This window comes from Perognathus longimembris, chromosome 23 (genome assembly GCF_023159225.1).
Source record: "Perognathus longimembris pacificus isolate PPM17 chromosome 23, ASM2315922v1, whole genome shotgun sequence".
NCBI classification, from domain to species: Eukaryota; Metazoa; Chordata; class Mammalia; order Rodentia; family Heteromyidae; genus Perognathus; species Perognathus longimembris.
The window spans coordinates 24,540,206-24,553,501 of NC_063183.1; the positions used below are offsets into that span (position 1 = coordinate 24,540,206).

Sequence of the window (13,296 nt, forward strand, 5' to 3'; positions counted from 1 at the left end):
TATACAGTAGCCACGTGGCCACGCCCAAGAAAGTTCGCCTAGGGCTTTAAATGTAATGTCGACAGTAGACAATATATTGACAGTAGTCTTATATGAACGTACATACATAGTTTTTGAGCTATTGTATTCCACTGAGAGGTCAATTTTTGACCTTTATATGTTGAGTAATTGTTTGGTTTTAGTTACATACTGTTGGGTCGCTGCCCCAATCCTGTGGGGAATACCATTTGACAAGCAGTTTTTGGTTTCACAGACTTGGTCTCTACTGTCTCTCCGTCTCCCTTTCTTAACAGTCATATATCAAGGAGATCATGCCCCTTTGTTTTCTATGTTCTAGGCTTGTCTCGCTGAACATTATTTGTTCAAGTTCTGACCATTTCCCTGTGAATAACAATATTTTACCATTCCTAATCGCTATGTAGTATCCCATTGTGTATAAGTACCATATTTTTTGGATCCATTCGTCTGTGGAGGGACATCTGGGTTGTTTCCATATTTTGGCTATTGTGAATTGTGCCGCGATAAACATGGAAGTACAAATGTCGTTTTGATATCTTGGGGCTTGCTGTTTAGGATAGATGCCTAGGAGTGGTATGGCCGGGTCATAGGGTAGGTCTATATTGAGCTTTTTGAGAAACCTCCATACTGTTCTCCAAAGTGGTTGTACTAATTTGCACTCCCACCAACAATGGAGAAGGGTTCCTCTTTCCCCCGCACCCCCTCCAGCATTTGTTGTTGCCTGATTTCAGAGTATAGGCCATTCTAACTGGGGTGAGGTAGTATCTCAGGGTTGTTTTTATTTGCATTTCCTTTACTACCAGGGATGTTGAACATTTCCTCATGTGTTTCTTTGCCATTTTTATATCTTCTCTTGTGAAGTCTCTCTTTAGCTTCTTTGCCCATTTCCTAATTGGTTTATTGGGCTTGGAGGGGGTTAGTTTTTTGAGTTCTCTGTAGATGACAGATATCAGGCCTTTGTCTATTGCTGTGCTGGTAAATATCCTTTCCCATATCGTTGGCTATCTTTCTGTTTTGGTGGCTATGTCCTTAGCTGTGCAGAAACTTTTTAATTTGTAGTAGTCCCATTTGTCGAGTCTTTCCCCTACTTGTTGTGCTATAAATTCTAGCGTCTTTCCTACTCTGTCCTTCAGTAGTTTCAAGGATTCAGGTCTGATATTGAGGTCCTTGATCCATTTTGAGTTGATCTTGGTGCATGGTGATAGGCTTGGGTCTACTTTGAGTTTTCTGCATATGGCTTCCCAGTTCTCCCAGCACCAGTAGTTGAAGAGGCTATGTTTATTCCATTGTATGTCTTTAGCTCTTTTGTTGAATATCAGCTGACTGTAAGAGTGAGGTTTTATTTCTGGATCTTCAATTCTAATCCATTGTTCTTCCGATCTGTTTTTATACCAATACCAGGCTGTTTTTGTTATGATGGCCCTGTAGTAGAGCTTGAAGTCTGGTATTGTGATACCTCCTGCACTGCTTTTTTTTTTTTTTTGCCTAGAATTGCTTTGGCTATTCTAGGTTTTTTGCTGTTCCATATGAATTTATGGATTGGTTTCTCTATTTCAGTGAAGAATGTGGCTGGGACTTTGATAGGGATTGCATTGAATTTGTATAACAATTCACTTCCAGCTTTTTTGGTGTTTAATTGGAGATAAAAGAGTCTCACAGACTTTCCGGCCTGCACTGGTTTCAAACCACAGTCCTCAGATCTCAGCTTTCTGAGTAGCTAGGATTACATGCGTGAGCCACGAGACCCTGGCCTGTTCAACATTTTTTTTTTAAATAAAAAGAGAAGAGAATTAGGGTAGAAGCTGAGCACCTGTAATACTAGCTATCCAGGAGGCTGAGATAAAAGATCACACTTCCAAGCCAGCCTAGGCAGGAGAGTCTGTGAGACTCTTATCTCCAATTAAAACACCAAAAAAAGTTGGAAGGGAAGCTGTGTCTCAGTGGTTGAGCACTAGCCTTGAGCAAAAAGAAGCTCAGGGACAGTGCCCAGGCCCTGAGTTCAAGCCCCAGAACCTGCACCCAAAAAAAAAAAAAATTAAGGTGGATTTATTGTATTAGTATAGTAAAGAAAAAACTGTATAGAAGAAGAAAATCACGTAGTTAAATTCAATTGGGGTATAATTTAACAAATCCAAGACCCACTCATGATTTTAAAAAAATAAATTACTGAGCAAACTTAAGTTGAAAAGTTTGGTTTAATATCTGAAAAATTAATCAATGAAAGAAAAGACAAAAATCAATAACAAAGAAGAAGCATCTGGCAAAACTCAACCCCTATTCACGATGGACGTTTTTAGCAAACTGAAAACCGATGAGAAATGTCTTAAACCTGATGAGGCATGTTGATTAAAAAAAACCCAGCAGCTCAAAGCGGGATGCCAGTGACTCATACCTGTAGTCCTAGCTACTCGGAAGTCTGAGATCTGAGAATCGTGGTTCAAAGCCAGCCTGGGCATGAAAGGCCATGAGACTCTCCAGTTAACCACCAAAAAAAGCTAGAAAAGGAGCTGTGGCTTTAAGTGGTAGAGCACTAGCCTTGAGCGCTCAGGGACAGCACCCAGGCTGCGAGTTCAAAGTTATTCGCTCTATAATTATAAGGTTTTTCTTTCCAGTACTTTGTCCATGACTAACATGGTCCTTAAATTATTGTTTGAGACCTACAACTTGTGATTCTCCTACTTCAGCCTCACCAAGTGCTGGAATTACAGGTGTGAACCACCATACTTGACTGGGGATAATTTTTTTTTTTTTTTTTTTTTTTGGCCAGTCCTGGGGCTTGGACTCAGGGCCTGAGCACTGTCCCTGGCTTCTTCCCGCTCAAGGCTAGCACTCTGCCACTTGAGCCACAGCGCCGCTTCTGGCCGTTTTCTGTATATGTGGTGCTGGGGAATCGAACCTAGGGCCTCGTGTATCCGAGGCAGGCACTCTTGCCACTAGGCTATATCCCCAGCCCCGACTGGGGATAATTTTTAACGGAGTATAAATGGCTATAGTTGCTTACCCCCATACAGAATAGCAACTTTTAAGTCGAGAAAATACTTGAAACAGTTCTTCACAAGGAAAACTCTGTGGATAATGTGGATAAGTCTAAGATTGGGCTAAATAACAATTAATTTTTTCCTTTTCTTTTTAAAAATGTTAACAGTGATCCTTATGTGAAAGTGACGTTATATGACCCCATGAATGGAGTTTTTACAAGTGTGCAGACAAAAACCATTAAAAAGGTAAAACTTGGCAGTAGTATGCAGAAAAACATTTCAATGCACTTAAAAAAATATGACAAGCTATAAAAAATTAGTTACACAATTTTTATTACCTTTTAGTCTTTGAATCCAAGATGGAATGAAGAAATACTGTTCAGAGTAAGTACAAATTTCATTCTGTTAAAACAAAAAAAGCAAATATTTTTCTCCATAGGTTAAAATTCTGAAGTTCTCATTTAGCACATTCATAAATATGCCTCAGAGGGTTTTTTTTTAATAGTGTTACCATTTTTAAAAGAACTAAAATGAGGCACCTCCTTCCATTATTAGTTTTCCTGGAAATATATAGAGATGATATATATATAATGCATAATTATATATAACGTATGTGTATGTTATATAACATAATTATATAAGGTATATATAATGTGCATATGTATAACATATAATGTAATTATATATAATATATATTATTTTACCTGTAATTTTTGCCAGTACTGGGTCTTGAACTCTGGGCCTGGGACACCCTCCCTTTAAGCTTTTTTGCTCAGGGATGGTGATCTACCACTTGAGCTACACTTCCACTTCTGGCTTTTTAGTGGTCAATTCGAGATAAGAGTCTCACAGACTTTCCTGCTGGGGCTGGCTTCAAACTATGAGTCTCAGGTTAGCTAGAATTAGATGAACCACCAGCCCCTGGTTCTTTTGTTTCTTAAACTTTCTCGTTTTCTCCTGGAGCAGTTTCTCTGTACATTTGTGACTTCTCATCTTCTGTCTGTGCCAAACGGTGATAACATTAAGAAGAACTTTGGTCTGTTCCATGTCTGTTGTATGTGCTGCGTGGAATTTCTCATCTGTCGCGAGTCACAGGATTCAGCAATCCGCGCGGTCAAGTGCGCGTGTCTCAGTGTCTGGGGTCTGATGCTCTCATTCTCCCTTCCTTAGGTCCATCCCCAGCAGCACCGGCTCCTCTTTGAAGTGTTTGATGAAAACCGATTGGTGAGTTTCATTGCACGGGTGTGACGGGAGAAGAGTGGGCTTCCTCGGGTCAGCCCAGCCGAGTAAGAGCTGCGGAGAGATCTGGAGAGATCTGCTTCAGGCTGCTTAGGGAAACACAATGTGTTCCCCGTTTCCTTGCTCATTCTCTTATCCATCACCTCCTCTCTTTCTCATCAGGTGATGAGTTCTCGCCCTTGGTCTGTGGTGTGAGGGGATGACAGCAACTGGATCCTTTTATCTTGTCTTCCCTCCTAGTCATCCCTGGACCTTGTAGCCAGGGCCCCAGAGCCTTCACCTCGAGTAGCTTCTGTAGAGTGTTCCTGGCTTTTCCTGAGATAACCTACATCCACTTTCAACCTTGCTCCTCTCTAACCTTAACTCTGCTGAGCAGGACATCTCTTACAGGGGTCGAAAAGCAAAGGCAACCTGATTTCCTTTTTATAGAATGATTATTCTGCTCCCTAAATTATTTTGAAGGTCTATGTCTTAATTCTAGCTCTTGGGATTTGTGTGTGTGTGTGTATGTGTGTGTGTGTGTGTGCGCGCACGCGTGCACACACGCGTGCACACTGGTTCTGGGGCTTGAACTCCCTGAGCTTTAGTGTTCAAGGCTAGTGGTCTAAGGACTTGAGTCACATCAGTACTTCTGGCTTTTTGGTGTTTAATTGGAGATAAGAGTCTCATGGACTTTTCTACCCAGCCTGGCTTTGAACCCTGATCCTCAGAGTTCAGCCTCCTGAGTAGCTGGGATTACAGGCATGAGCCACCAGTACCAGGCTTGGGGAAGTCTTTTTTTTTTTTAACCATTTTCTTAGCATCTTACATTTCTATTTTAAATCTGTAAGATTTGAGCATGTAAGTTACATTAGCTTTCCATCTCTGTAACAAAATATCTGAGGAAATCAACTTAAAAAGGGAAAAGGTTTGAACCAGGTGCTGGAAGTTCATGCCTGTCATCATATCTAATCAGGAGGCTGAGATCTGAGGATTGTGGAGTTTTTTCATTTTAAAAGATTATTTCTTTATTGTCAAAGTGATGTACAGAGAGGTTACAGTTTCATATGTAAGGCGGTGCATACATTTGAAGCCAGCCCTAGTTGGAAAGTCTGTGAGACTCATCTCCAGTTAACTACCAAAAAGCAGAAGTGGAGCTGTGGTTCAAGTGGTAGATAAGTAGCCTTGAACAAAAAAGCTCAGGACAGTTCCCAGGCCCTGAGTTCAAACCCCAGGACCAACCCTCCCCACCCTTAAAAAAAAAAAAAAGAGGAAAGGTTTGTTTTTGTTCTTGGTTTGAGAGGCTTCGGTGCATGCTCACTTGGCCGCCTTGCTGCTGGGCCTGCGGTGAGGCAGGATGTCGTGGCGAAGTGCATGTTTGATAAAGAAAGAGGGTCACCTGCTTATCAAAGCCCATCACCCTTACCCTTAAGTTGTGAATCTGTAAACGAATGCATTGGTTATGGGGCTTGAACTTGGGGCCTGGGTGCTTTTGCTCAAGGCTAGTGCTGTACCACTTTGAGCCACAATGCCACTTCACGTTTCCAGCTGGTTAATTGGAGATAGCGTCTCATAGACTTTCCTGTGAAAATTCTCCGGAAAACCAAAAGTGGTGCTGTGTCTCAAAATGGTAGAGTGCTAGCTTTGAGCAAAAGAGCTCAAGGACAATGCCCAGGCTCTGATTTTTAAGCCCCATGACTAACAAAAAACTCGTAAAAAAGAGAGAGAGAGAGAGAGAAGACAATATAAATATATAAACTCCTTTCTCATCTTAAGACTTGAGGTTTGTAAAATACGGTCATTTTGGTGGTGGACGTAAGAGTTTATAGAGGCGTACCACTTCATAACAGTGGGTCCTAAAAATATCTCAGCAATGCAGAAGTTAGCACTTTGGGTCACTGCTCTAAGAAATACACCTGCACACATTCATCCCTGGGAGGGTGTAGGAGATGCCTGGGTTCTGGGTGGGGCCACTGCACTTGTGAGTTTTAGTGGTTGCGTCGTGGTTAGGGTTGGAGAGGGAGAGGGCTAGAGGGAGATTTTTAAGGACCTGATTGATGTGTTTGTGAAGCTGGCAAGTGTGCAGCCCGTAGGAGAAGCCAGGAATCTGGGACTGCAGGCAGGCTTTCTCAATTGGCAGAATTGCTTATTTGCGGGAAACTCCTTGTACTTACAGCCTTCAGCTAACTGGATGAAGCCTACTTGCATTATGGAATACTATCAAATTTCCTCCAAGTGCGATGATTTTAGTGTTAATCAGATCTGTGGTTGTGTGTGGAGAGGGTGATTTACTGAGGCTTGAACTCAAGGCCTGGGAGCTGTCCCTTGACTCTTTTGATCAAGGCTGGTAGTCTATCATTTGAGCCACACCTCTACTCTCAACTTCTTGGTGGTTAATTGGAAATAAGACGCTCTTGCTGGGCACCAGTGGCTCACACCTGTAATCCTAACTATTCAGAAGGCTGAGATCTGTGGTTCGTGATTCAAAGCCAGTCATGGTAGGAAAGTCTGTGATTCTCTTACCTCCAGTGAAGCAACAGAAAAGCCAGAAATGGTAATGTGGTTCAAGTGGTAGAGTATAAGCCTTGAGCAACAACAACAACAAAACCCAGCTCAGGGACAGTGTCCAGGTCCTGATTTCATGCCCCCAGGACTGTCATTCTCCCCTCCCCCAGAATAGTCTCTCAGAGACTTTCCCACTCAGGCTGGCTTTAAACCTGGATCCTCAGATCTCAGCTTCCTGAGTAGCTAGGATTACAGGTGTGAGTCACCAGTGCCTAGCTGTTGATTTTAACTTCTGAAATACCTTCAGAGCAACATCTAAACTAACATGTGGCCAGGAATAAGGCCTCGTGGCCTCATCTAGTTGCTCTGTGCTGACTTAAGCGCTCAGCCTGTCCACATCTTGCAGTTCATCATGTTATTCTCTGTGTAAATAATAACAGCTCAGAGTGGGGATTCCATGAGCTTCAGGCCTAATAGGACTTTACCTGCTTTCATTCCAGAATAGGAAGTTCTGTAGGACCAGTACAAATGCTCCTGGGTGAGGGTTATCACCGCTGCCCAGGTCACCTACCCTTGAGATGAGGGTTCACCACTCACCTTGCCGCCTCTACTGGGCTGAGGGGTGACCTTTACCCCAGGCTCCAATATCCTGTGTGACTATACTAATTGTAGTTCAGATCCTGGAAGGACAGGCTACTCAGCCTTTCTGGAATCGAAGCTCTAACTGGAATGCTAGAGCATATGTAGGATTCTCTTGCCTTACTGTAAGTTTTCTTGTCTGAAACTCTTAAAGTTTTCAAGTACCATTCCTTCTTGTCTAACTACAGAGGATTTTTCCTTCTCCCCCTCTTCCTCCTCCTCCTCCTCCTCCTCCTCCTCCTCCTCCTCCTCCTCCTCCTCCTCCTCCTCCTCCTCCTCCTCCTGCTCCTGCTCTTCCTCCTCCTCTTTTAAATTTCTTTAGAAGCAGCAATGGATCTTCTTGGAAATTGTAAGACAACGTATAAGGCAATTAGGCACTGGTAGCTCACGCTTATAATCCAAACTACTATTCAGGAGGCTGAGATCTGAAGATTGAGGTTCACAGCCAGCCCAGGTAGGAAAGTCCTTAAGACAAGCTCTTATCTACAGTCAACCACCAAAAAGCCAAATGTGTTGGGCTGGGGATATGGCCTAGTGGCAAGCGTGCTTGCCTCGTATACATGAGGCCCTGGGTTCGATTCCCCAGCACCACATATACAGAAAATGGCCAGAAGTGGTGCTGTGGCTCAAGGGGCATAGTGCTAGCCTTGAGCAAGAAGAAGCCAGGGACAGTGCTCAGGCCCTGAGTTCAAGCCCCAGGACTGGCCAAAAAAAAAAAAAAAAAGCCAAATGTGATCCTGTAGTTTAAATAGTAGCATCAGTCTTGAGCAGGGAAAAGCTAAGGGACAGCATCCAGGCCCCGGAGTTCAAGCCTCAGTCCTGGCACAGATACACACACACACACACTCATGTAAAAAAAGGATACTTATTGAAGTCCTTAAAATCATAAGGAAATAGGGTTTATAAAACCAAAGTACTGTAGTAAGTGTATTACTAAGTTTACAACCATTATGTACCTTCTAAGACAGAGAAATGTCTCCTTTGAGTCAAATAAAATTGAAGAAATTCCTCTTTATATTTTATCATGTCTTAATTGATTAAAAGTACAGTTAAAAATGATTAAAAACAGACCTAACTTCAGCCATTTTCTTGTTTAAACAAAGTACGGGTATATATTTTACATATTTGCTTTTACTTAGGGGGAAAAAAACTTAGAAAAATACAAGTGGGGTGTAGTTCCATGTGGTAAACAACTCAGCTGTTTTCCTTTTTACTTTCCTATGAATGAGCCAGTATATATTTATTGCTAGACTTTCAGCTATAAAATTCAGGTAAGAGGTTTAAATATACCCTAGAGTATTATTTAAAAATAAATTTGTTTCTTCCAAACAGAATACCAACTTTAGTCTATGACATTTGGGAGAGAAATTAAAATATTAAACTTTACTGCCCTAGTAAACTGAAAATAAAGGTTAAATAAATACAAAGCCAAAAAAGAAAAAAATATATATATATATACATACAAAATCCCAACCTCTGGAAAGACAAACAGCCTACTGTTCCCTACAGTGAGAGTTTTATCAACATGGGTAAGTAATTCCACCTTGAGGCTAGCTCAAAAAATGTAAACAAGTATGTACTCTGTTTATATAAAGGAATATGCATGGGTTATATTTCTTTATACATATCAAACAGCGACTTGGATTGTTTCAAAGCACCAGTAGGGGGCAGCAAAGAGCTCCCAAGTGGGATCTTTTTTTTTTTTTTTTTCCAGAACAGAATTGGCATTGAGATATGTTTATTTGATGTGTGAAACCCTGTTTAGATTCCTTACTTACCTCCCTCTTAAGTGAATGTATTGCAGAGACAGTGGAGTAAAATAGCTAATGCGTTTGAACTAGATTGGGGTATAGTTTTCCTGTCTCATCTGCATATGTTTTTCATGGAATGTTTGCTTTGGCTATTTCTTGGCAAAGTTTTTAATAGTCAAAATATAAATGGCATCATTTAAGACTGTTCTAGTTGGCAGTGCGAGGTCTTAAAATTACAGGAGAAAATAACTTGGTGACAGCGTCTCTTCAGCTTTTTTCTTTTTTTTTTCCTTTCTCTCCCCCGTTCTGTGCTCCATTCTGGAAGCAGCCTCAGGAGGATCATTTTGTGTAGTTCTATCTGTTAGCTTTCACTTTTTATAAGGCGCATTTGGGTTAATGCTGAAGTCCTGATTCACCCTGATGTGTTGGCTCCTTCCACATTTATACAACTTGTTTGAATAGATTTCATTTAAATACAGGTTTTTGTTTTTTTTTAAACGGTTTCTATTCCCTTTCTGCGTGAACTGACCGACTCGATTCCTAGTGACGACTCCTATTTGGAAATTTAATCTTCGATTTGATACTCAATTACATGGGAGTTTCATTCCTACCCACTTCCTGTAATTCTAAACCTTTCTGGAGAAAAATATGAGTGGCCAGGCTGTGCTGGAGAAAGTATTGGAAGTGTGATTGGGGGCTGCTGCTGCTGCTGGCTTGGTGGTAGTTTACATGTTCATTTAGTGGAGCCGGGGTTCAAAAGAGAAACAGAAAAAAAGAAAAGTGTTTCACTTGAAATGCTAGAAGATTGTTGTCTCTGTGTTAGTCATTCATGCAAATTGGAGAAGGTCTCCTGGAACAGTGTTGGCTGTGTGTGGAGTCAGGGCTGCGGCCGGGCTCAGCCGAAAAGGTCGCATTTGGACGACAAGAAGACTCAAAGACATTCTGGAAATATCCGTCTCCGGCATGGACCGTCTTCCTCTCTCCCTGGACCCTGAGAGATCATGTTTTACTTAAGAGGAGAAAGACTACTCCCGGGGTAGCTCCCCCCTCCCTCCCCCTCCCTCCCACCCCCCTCCCCGGGCCCCCCCATTTTTTTATTTTTATTTTTATTTTTCTCCCTTTAAGTCTCCACGCATGATTTTGTCCTCCCCGCTTTGGATGAGCGCAGCGGCCCCCGGCCCCTCGGCGGCGCAGAGCTCCTTGCTGGGACTCCCCAGCCCTTAATATGCTCGGAAATGCAACCAGATGGCGCAGAGCTTGCGACTGCACTTCACCGCGGCGGCCGGGAGGAGCGGCGCGGCCCCGCCGCCGCCCCACACCGCCCCCGACGAGCCGCCGCGGGACGGGGACGGGCGCGGGCTTCCCGCAGTCGTCCGGATGAACCTGGCCCGTCGCGGACACGCCGCCTGCGCCGCCGCTCCGTGGTGCCCGCCGGACCCGGGGACGACGCCCGGGGAGAGCGCCGCGCGCGCCCCTCCTCCTCCCCCTCCTCCTCCTCCCCTCGACGGGGCGCACACCAAGACCAGCCGCCTGCAGATCTCGCTCCAGCCCATCCGGGACGCCCGCGGAGGTCTCCAGCCCGGCCGCGGGGAGGAGGACGAGGAGGAGGACGGGGAGGAGGAGGAGGAGGTGGTCTTGCTGGCCGTGATTGACCGTGAGCTCCGGGCTCGCGCGGCCCCTCGGAGGAGCGGGAGCCTGGGGGACCCCGGATCGTGCAGCGGCGGCAGCGGCAGCAGCCACGGCAGCGACGACGGGTCGTGGGCCAGCGTGGCCAGCGCGGGCTCGTGCGCCCCGGGCGCCCTCAGTGACAGCAGCGCGGGCGCGTCCCCGCCGTCGACCCCGAGCGCGACCCCGGCCCCCGGGCGCACCGCCCCCTGCGAGGTCCCCCCCAGGAGCCCCGGGGTGGTCCCCATCCTCCTCCGGGACGACGACTCCCGGCCCGTGAGCGGGACCACGAAGGCCCCCCTCAAACGCTGCTCCTCCCTGGTCATCTTCCCCAGGAGCCCCTCCAGCACGCCGCCGACCTCCCCCACCACCACGGGGCTGCGGCTCCCCCCCGGCCGGGGAGCCTACCAGACCTCCCACCAGCTGCTGGTTGCTCCCAGTGACGCCGGGCACCAGGAAGATGGCACCGGTGCCAAGGGATTCCTGTCCACGGCCGTCAATGGCCTGCGGTTATCCAAGACCCCCGGGACCCCCGCAGGAGAAGTGAGAGACGTCCGGCCCCTGCACACGAAGGCCTCCTCCTCCCCCAACAAGGCTGCCGGGGAGAAGCCGGCCCCAGCCTATGCTCGACTGTCGGTGCAGTTCACCCAACAGCAGCCAGCCACCCCGTCGGAGGGCGAAGCGGCAACCACGCAGGGGGATGGGAAACCAGAGCGGCCGGACATGAAGTTTCCTCCCCAGCCCGGGCATCCCCAGTGCCCGCCTAGGGCATCCTCCGTCTGCCTACCGGAGTTGGAAAGACCAAAGTCTCAGCTGCACAGAAACCATGCCGCCCTGCACAGGAGTATTTCACTGGGGGGGTCCTATCCCAATAGTTCCTGCTTATCCAGCCTGAGGCACAGTTGTTCGAAGGGGGGACCATCGCAGTTACATATAAAATTTGCATCTGGAAGGGAGGTGAAAGTGGATAAGTTATCAAGAGGGAGCAGCAGAGATTTCACCAGCCAACTGCCTCATGCTTACAAGGTAAGTTGCCTTGGGTCTCGTTGAAATGCTCCCTTGTGTTAGCATAGTTGAATGGCACGTTTGGTTGCAGTTGATGACAGCAGCAGTTTATAGAGGTTTCTTGTGGTTAGCTTTCAAAAAGTTTGTTACTACCACTTTTCATTTGGTATCAGGAGAACCCCCTCCTCAAAACAAAGGTTTTCACTATATTATTTCCTCAGTGGACAAATTATGTATTTTAAAAAATCCAAACCTTTCCTAAGTGATTTAAGCTGTAAAATGCTCCTGTAGCATAAAAAAAAAAACTATTTAAATAACAAATTTGTAACATTTTATCTTGGTATATTTTTCTTTGAAGTACTTTAATATATTATTAATAGTGGCATTGGTAATACTGTTAATATTACACAGTATCTTAACATTGCACAGTATTTTAATGTGTTATTCAATATATATTATAAATATCTAACATTACACAATTAGAGTATTTCATATATTACTAATATATTCATATATTATTCCTACTTCCAAATAGGAATGATACATATTATAATTTAAAATTTAATAGTATTTAATAATATTCAGTATTCCTATAGTTTTCCCTTTCTCTTTATTCATTGTAAAATATAGAGTGCTTATTTGAGATATGAAGCAAAGCATATAAGAAGTGACGATCTTGTTATAAAGGCACATACGAATATTTCTCTACCATGCATGTAAACATAAGATCATTGATAGAAACTATTATAATTGCATGCTTAAACAGAGAAAAAGAAATGGTATTGGCATTTGTGTATACCCCAACCACAGGAATTTTGTTTCTGCCCTATTTTCCTTCAGCTAATAGTTAATACTGGCTTCTAAAATGTAGGTCATTCTCTCTCAATATTGATTTCTAAATTTTGTATGTGTGAATTTGCCTGAAATCACTCGGCATTTTCCATCATTTTCTACTTACCATATTAATTTCTTGTTCGGGCAACTTTATTATAGTAGTAATTTAAATCTTAGCCAAAGCAGTTGTGTATATAATTTGGCCTTTCAAAAGTCTTTAAAATAGTTTGGACTGAAATAGTTTTCATTTTTAATTCTGTGTTTAGAAGACAGTCTTGCTAGACTGCAGGAAACTTAAATTTTTTCTGACTTAATTTATCCTAGCTGGCAGAATATAGTTTTATTTTGGGGAGAGAGTTGAGAGTGGGCTCTACCTGCTTATCTGTATTTATATATCACTTAATATTTGTATTTATGTATCATTCAATGTCTGTACTAAAGATAAGAAAGGGGGAGAAAAACTGGGTGAGTAGCTTAGGCAAAAGGAATACTAAGTACTTGGTAGTTTGTTTTTCTCTCTTTTGAAATCTGATAAATATAGTTGTTGTTACAAATGCCCAGACAATGTAAGTAATTACTAAAGATAAAAAAAGAGATTACATTTCAAATTCCAATCTATATTTTTTGAATTATTGATTCCATTTAAAACACCTTCTAAAGGAAAAGACTGTAAGGCCTTCAGC

General features: G+C 43.8%; 1 protein-coding gene across 2 annotated transcripts in view; it reads left to right on the forward strand.

The window, feature by feature from the left end:
- Nucleotides 1-13,296, forward strand: part of Nedd4 (NEDD4 E3 ubiquitin protein ligase) — a 60,214-nt gene that overhangs the window by 6,382 nt on the left and 40,536 nt on the right. For both annotated transcript variants that reach the window (XR_007208771.1, XM_048332169.1), the window contains exons 3-5: nucleotides 3,164-3,242; nucleotides 3,342-3,380; nucleotides 4,167-4,220. Coding sequence is in view for 1 of the 2 variants with exons in the window: in XM_048332169.1 (XP_048188126.1) it covers nucleotides 3,164-3,242; nucleotides 3,342-3,380; nucleotides 4,167-4,220 (172 nt within the window). In the remaining variant the exon portion in view is untranslated. The remainder of the gene's footprint in view (nucleotides 1-3,163; nucleotides 3,243-3,341; nucleotides 3,381-4,166; nucleotides 4,221-13,296) is intronic.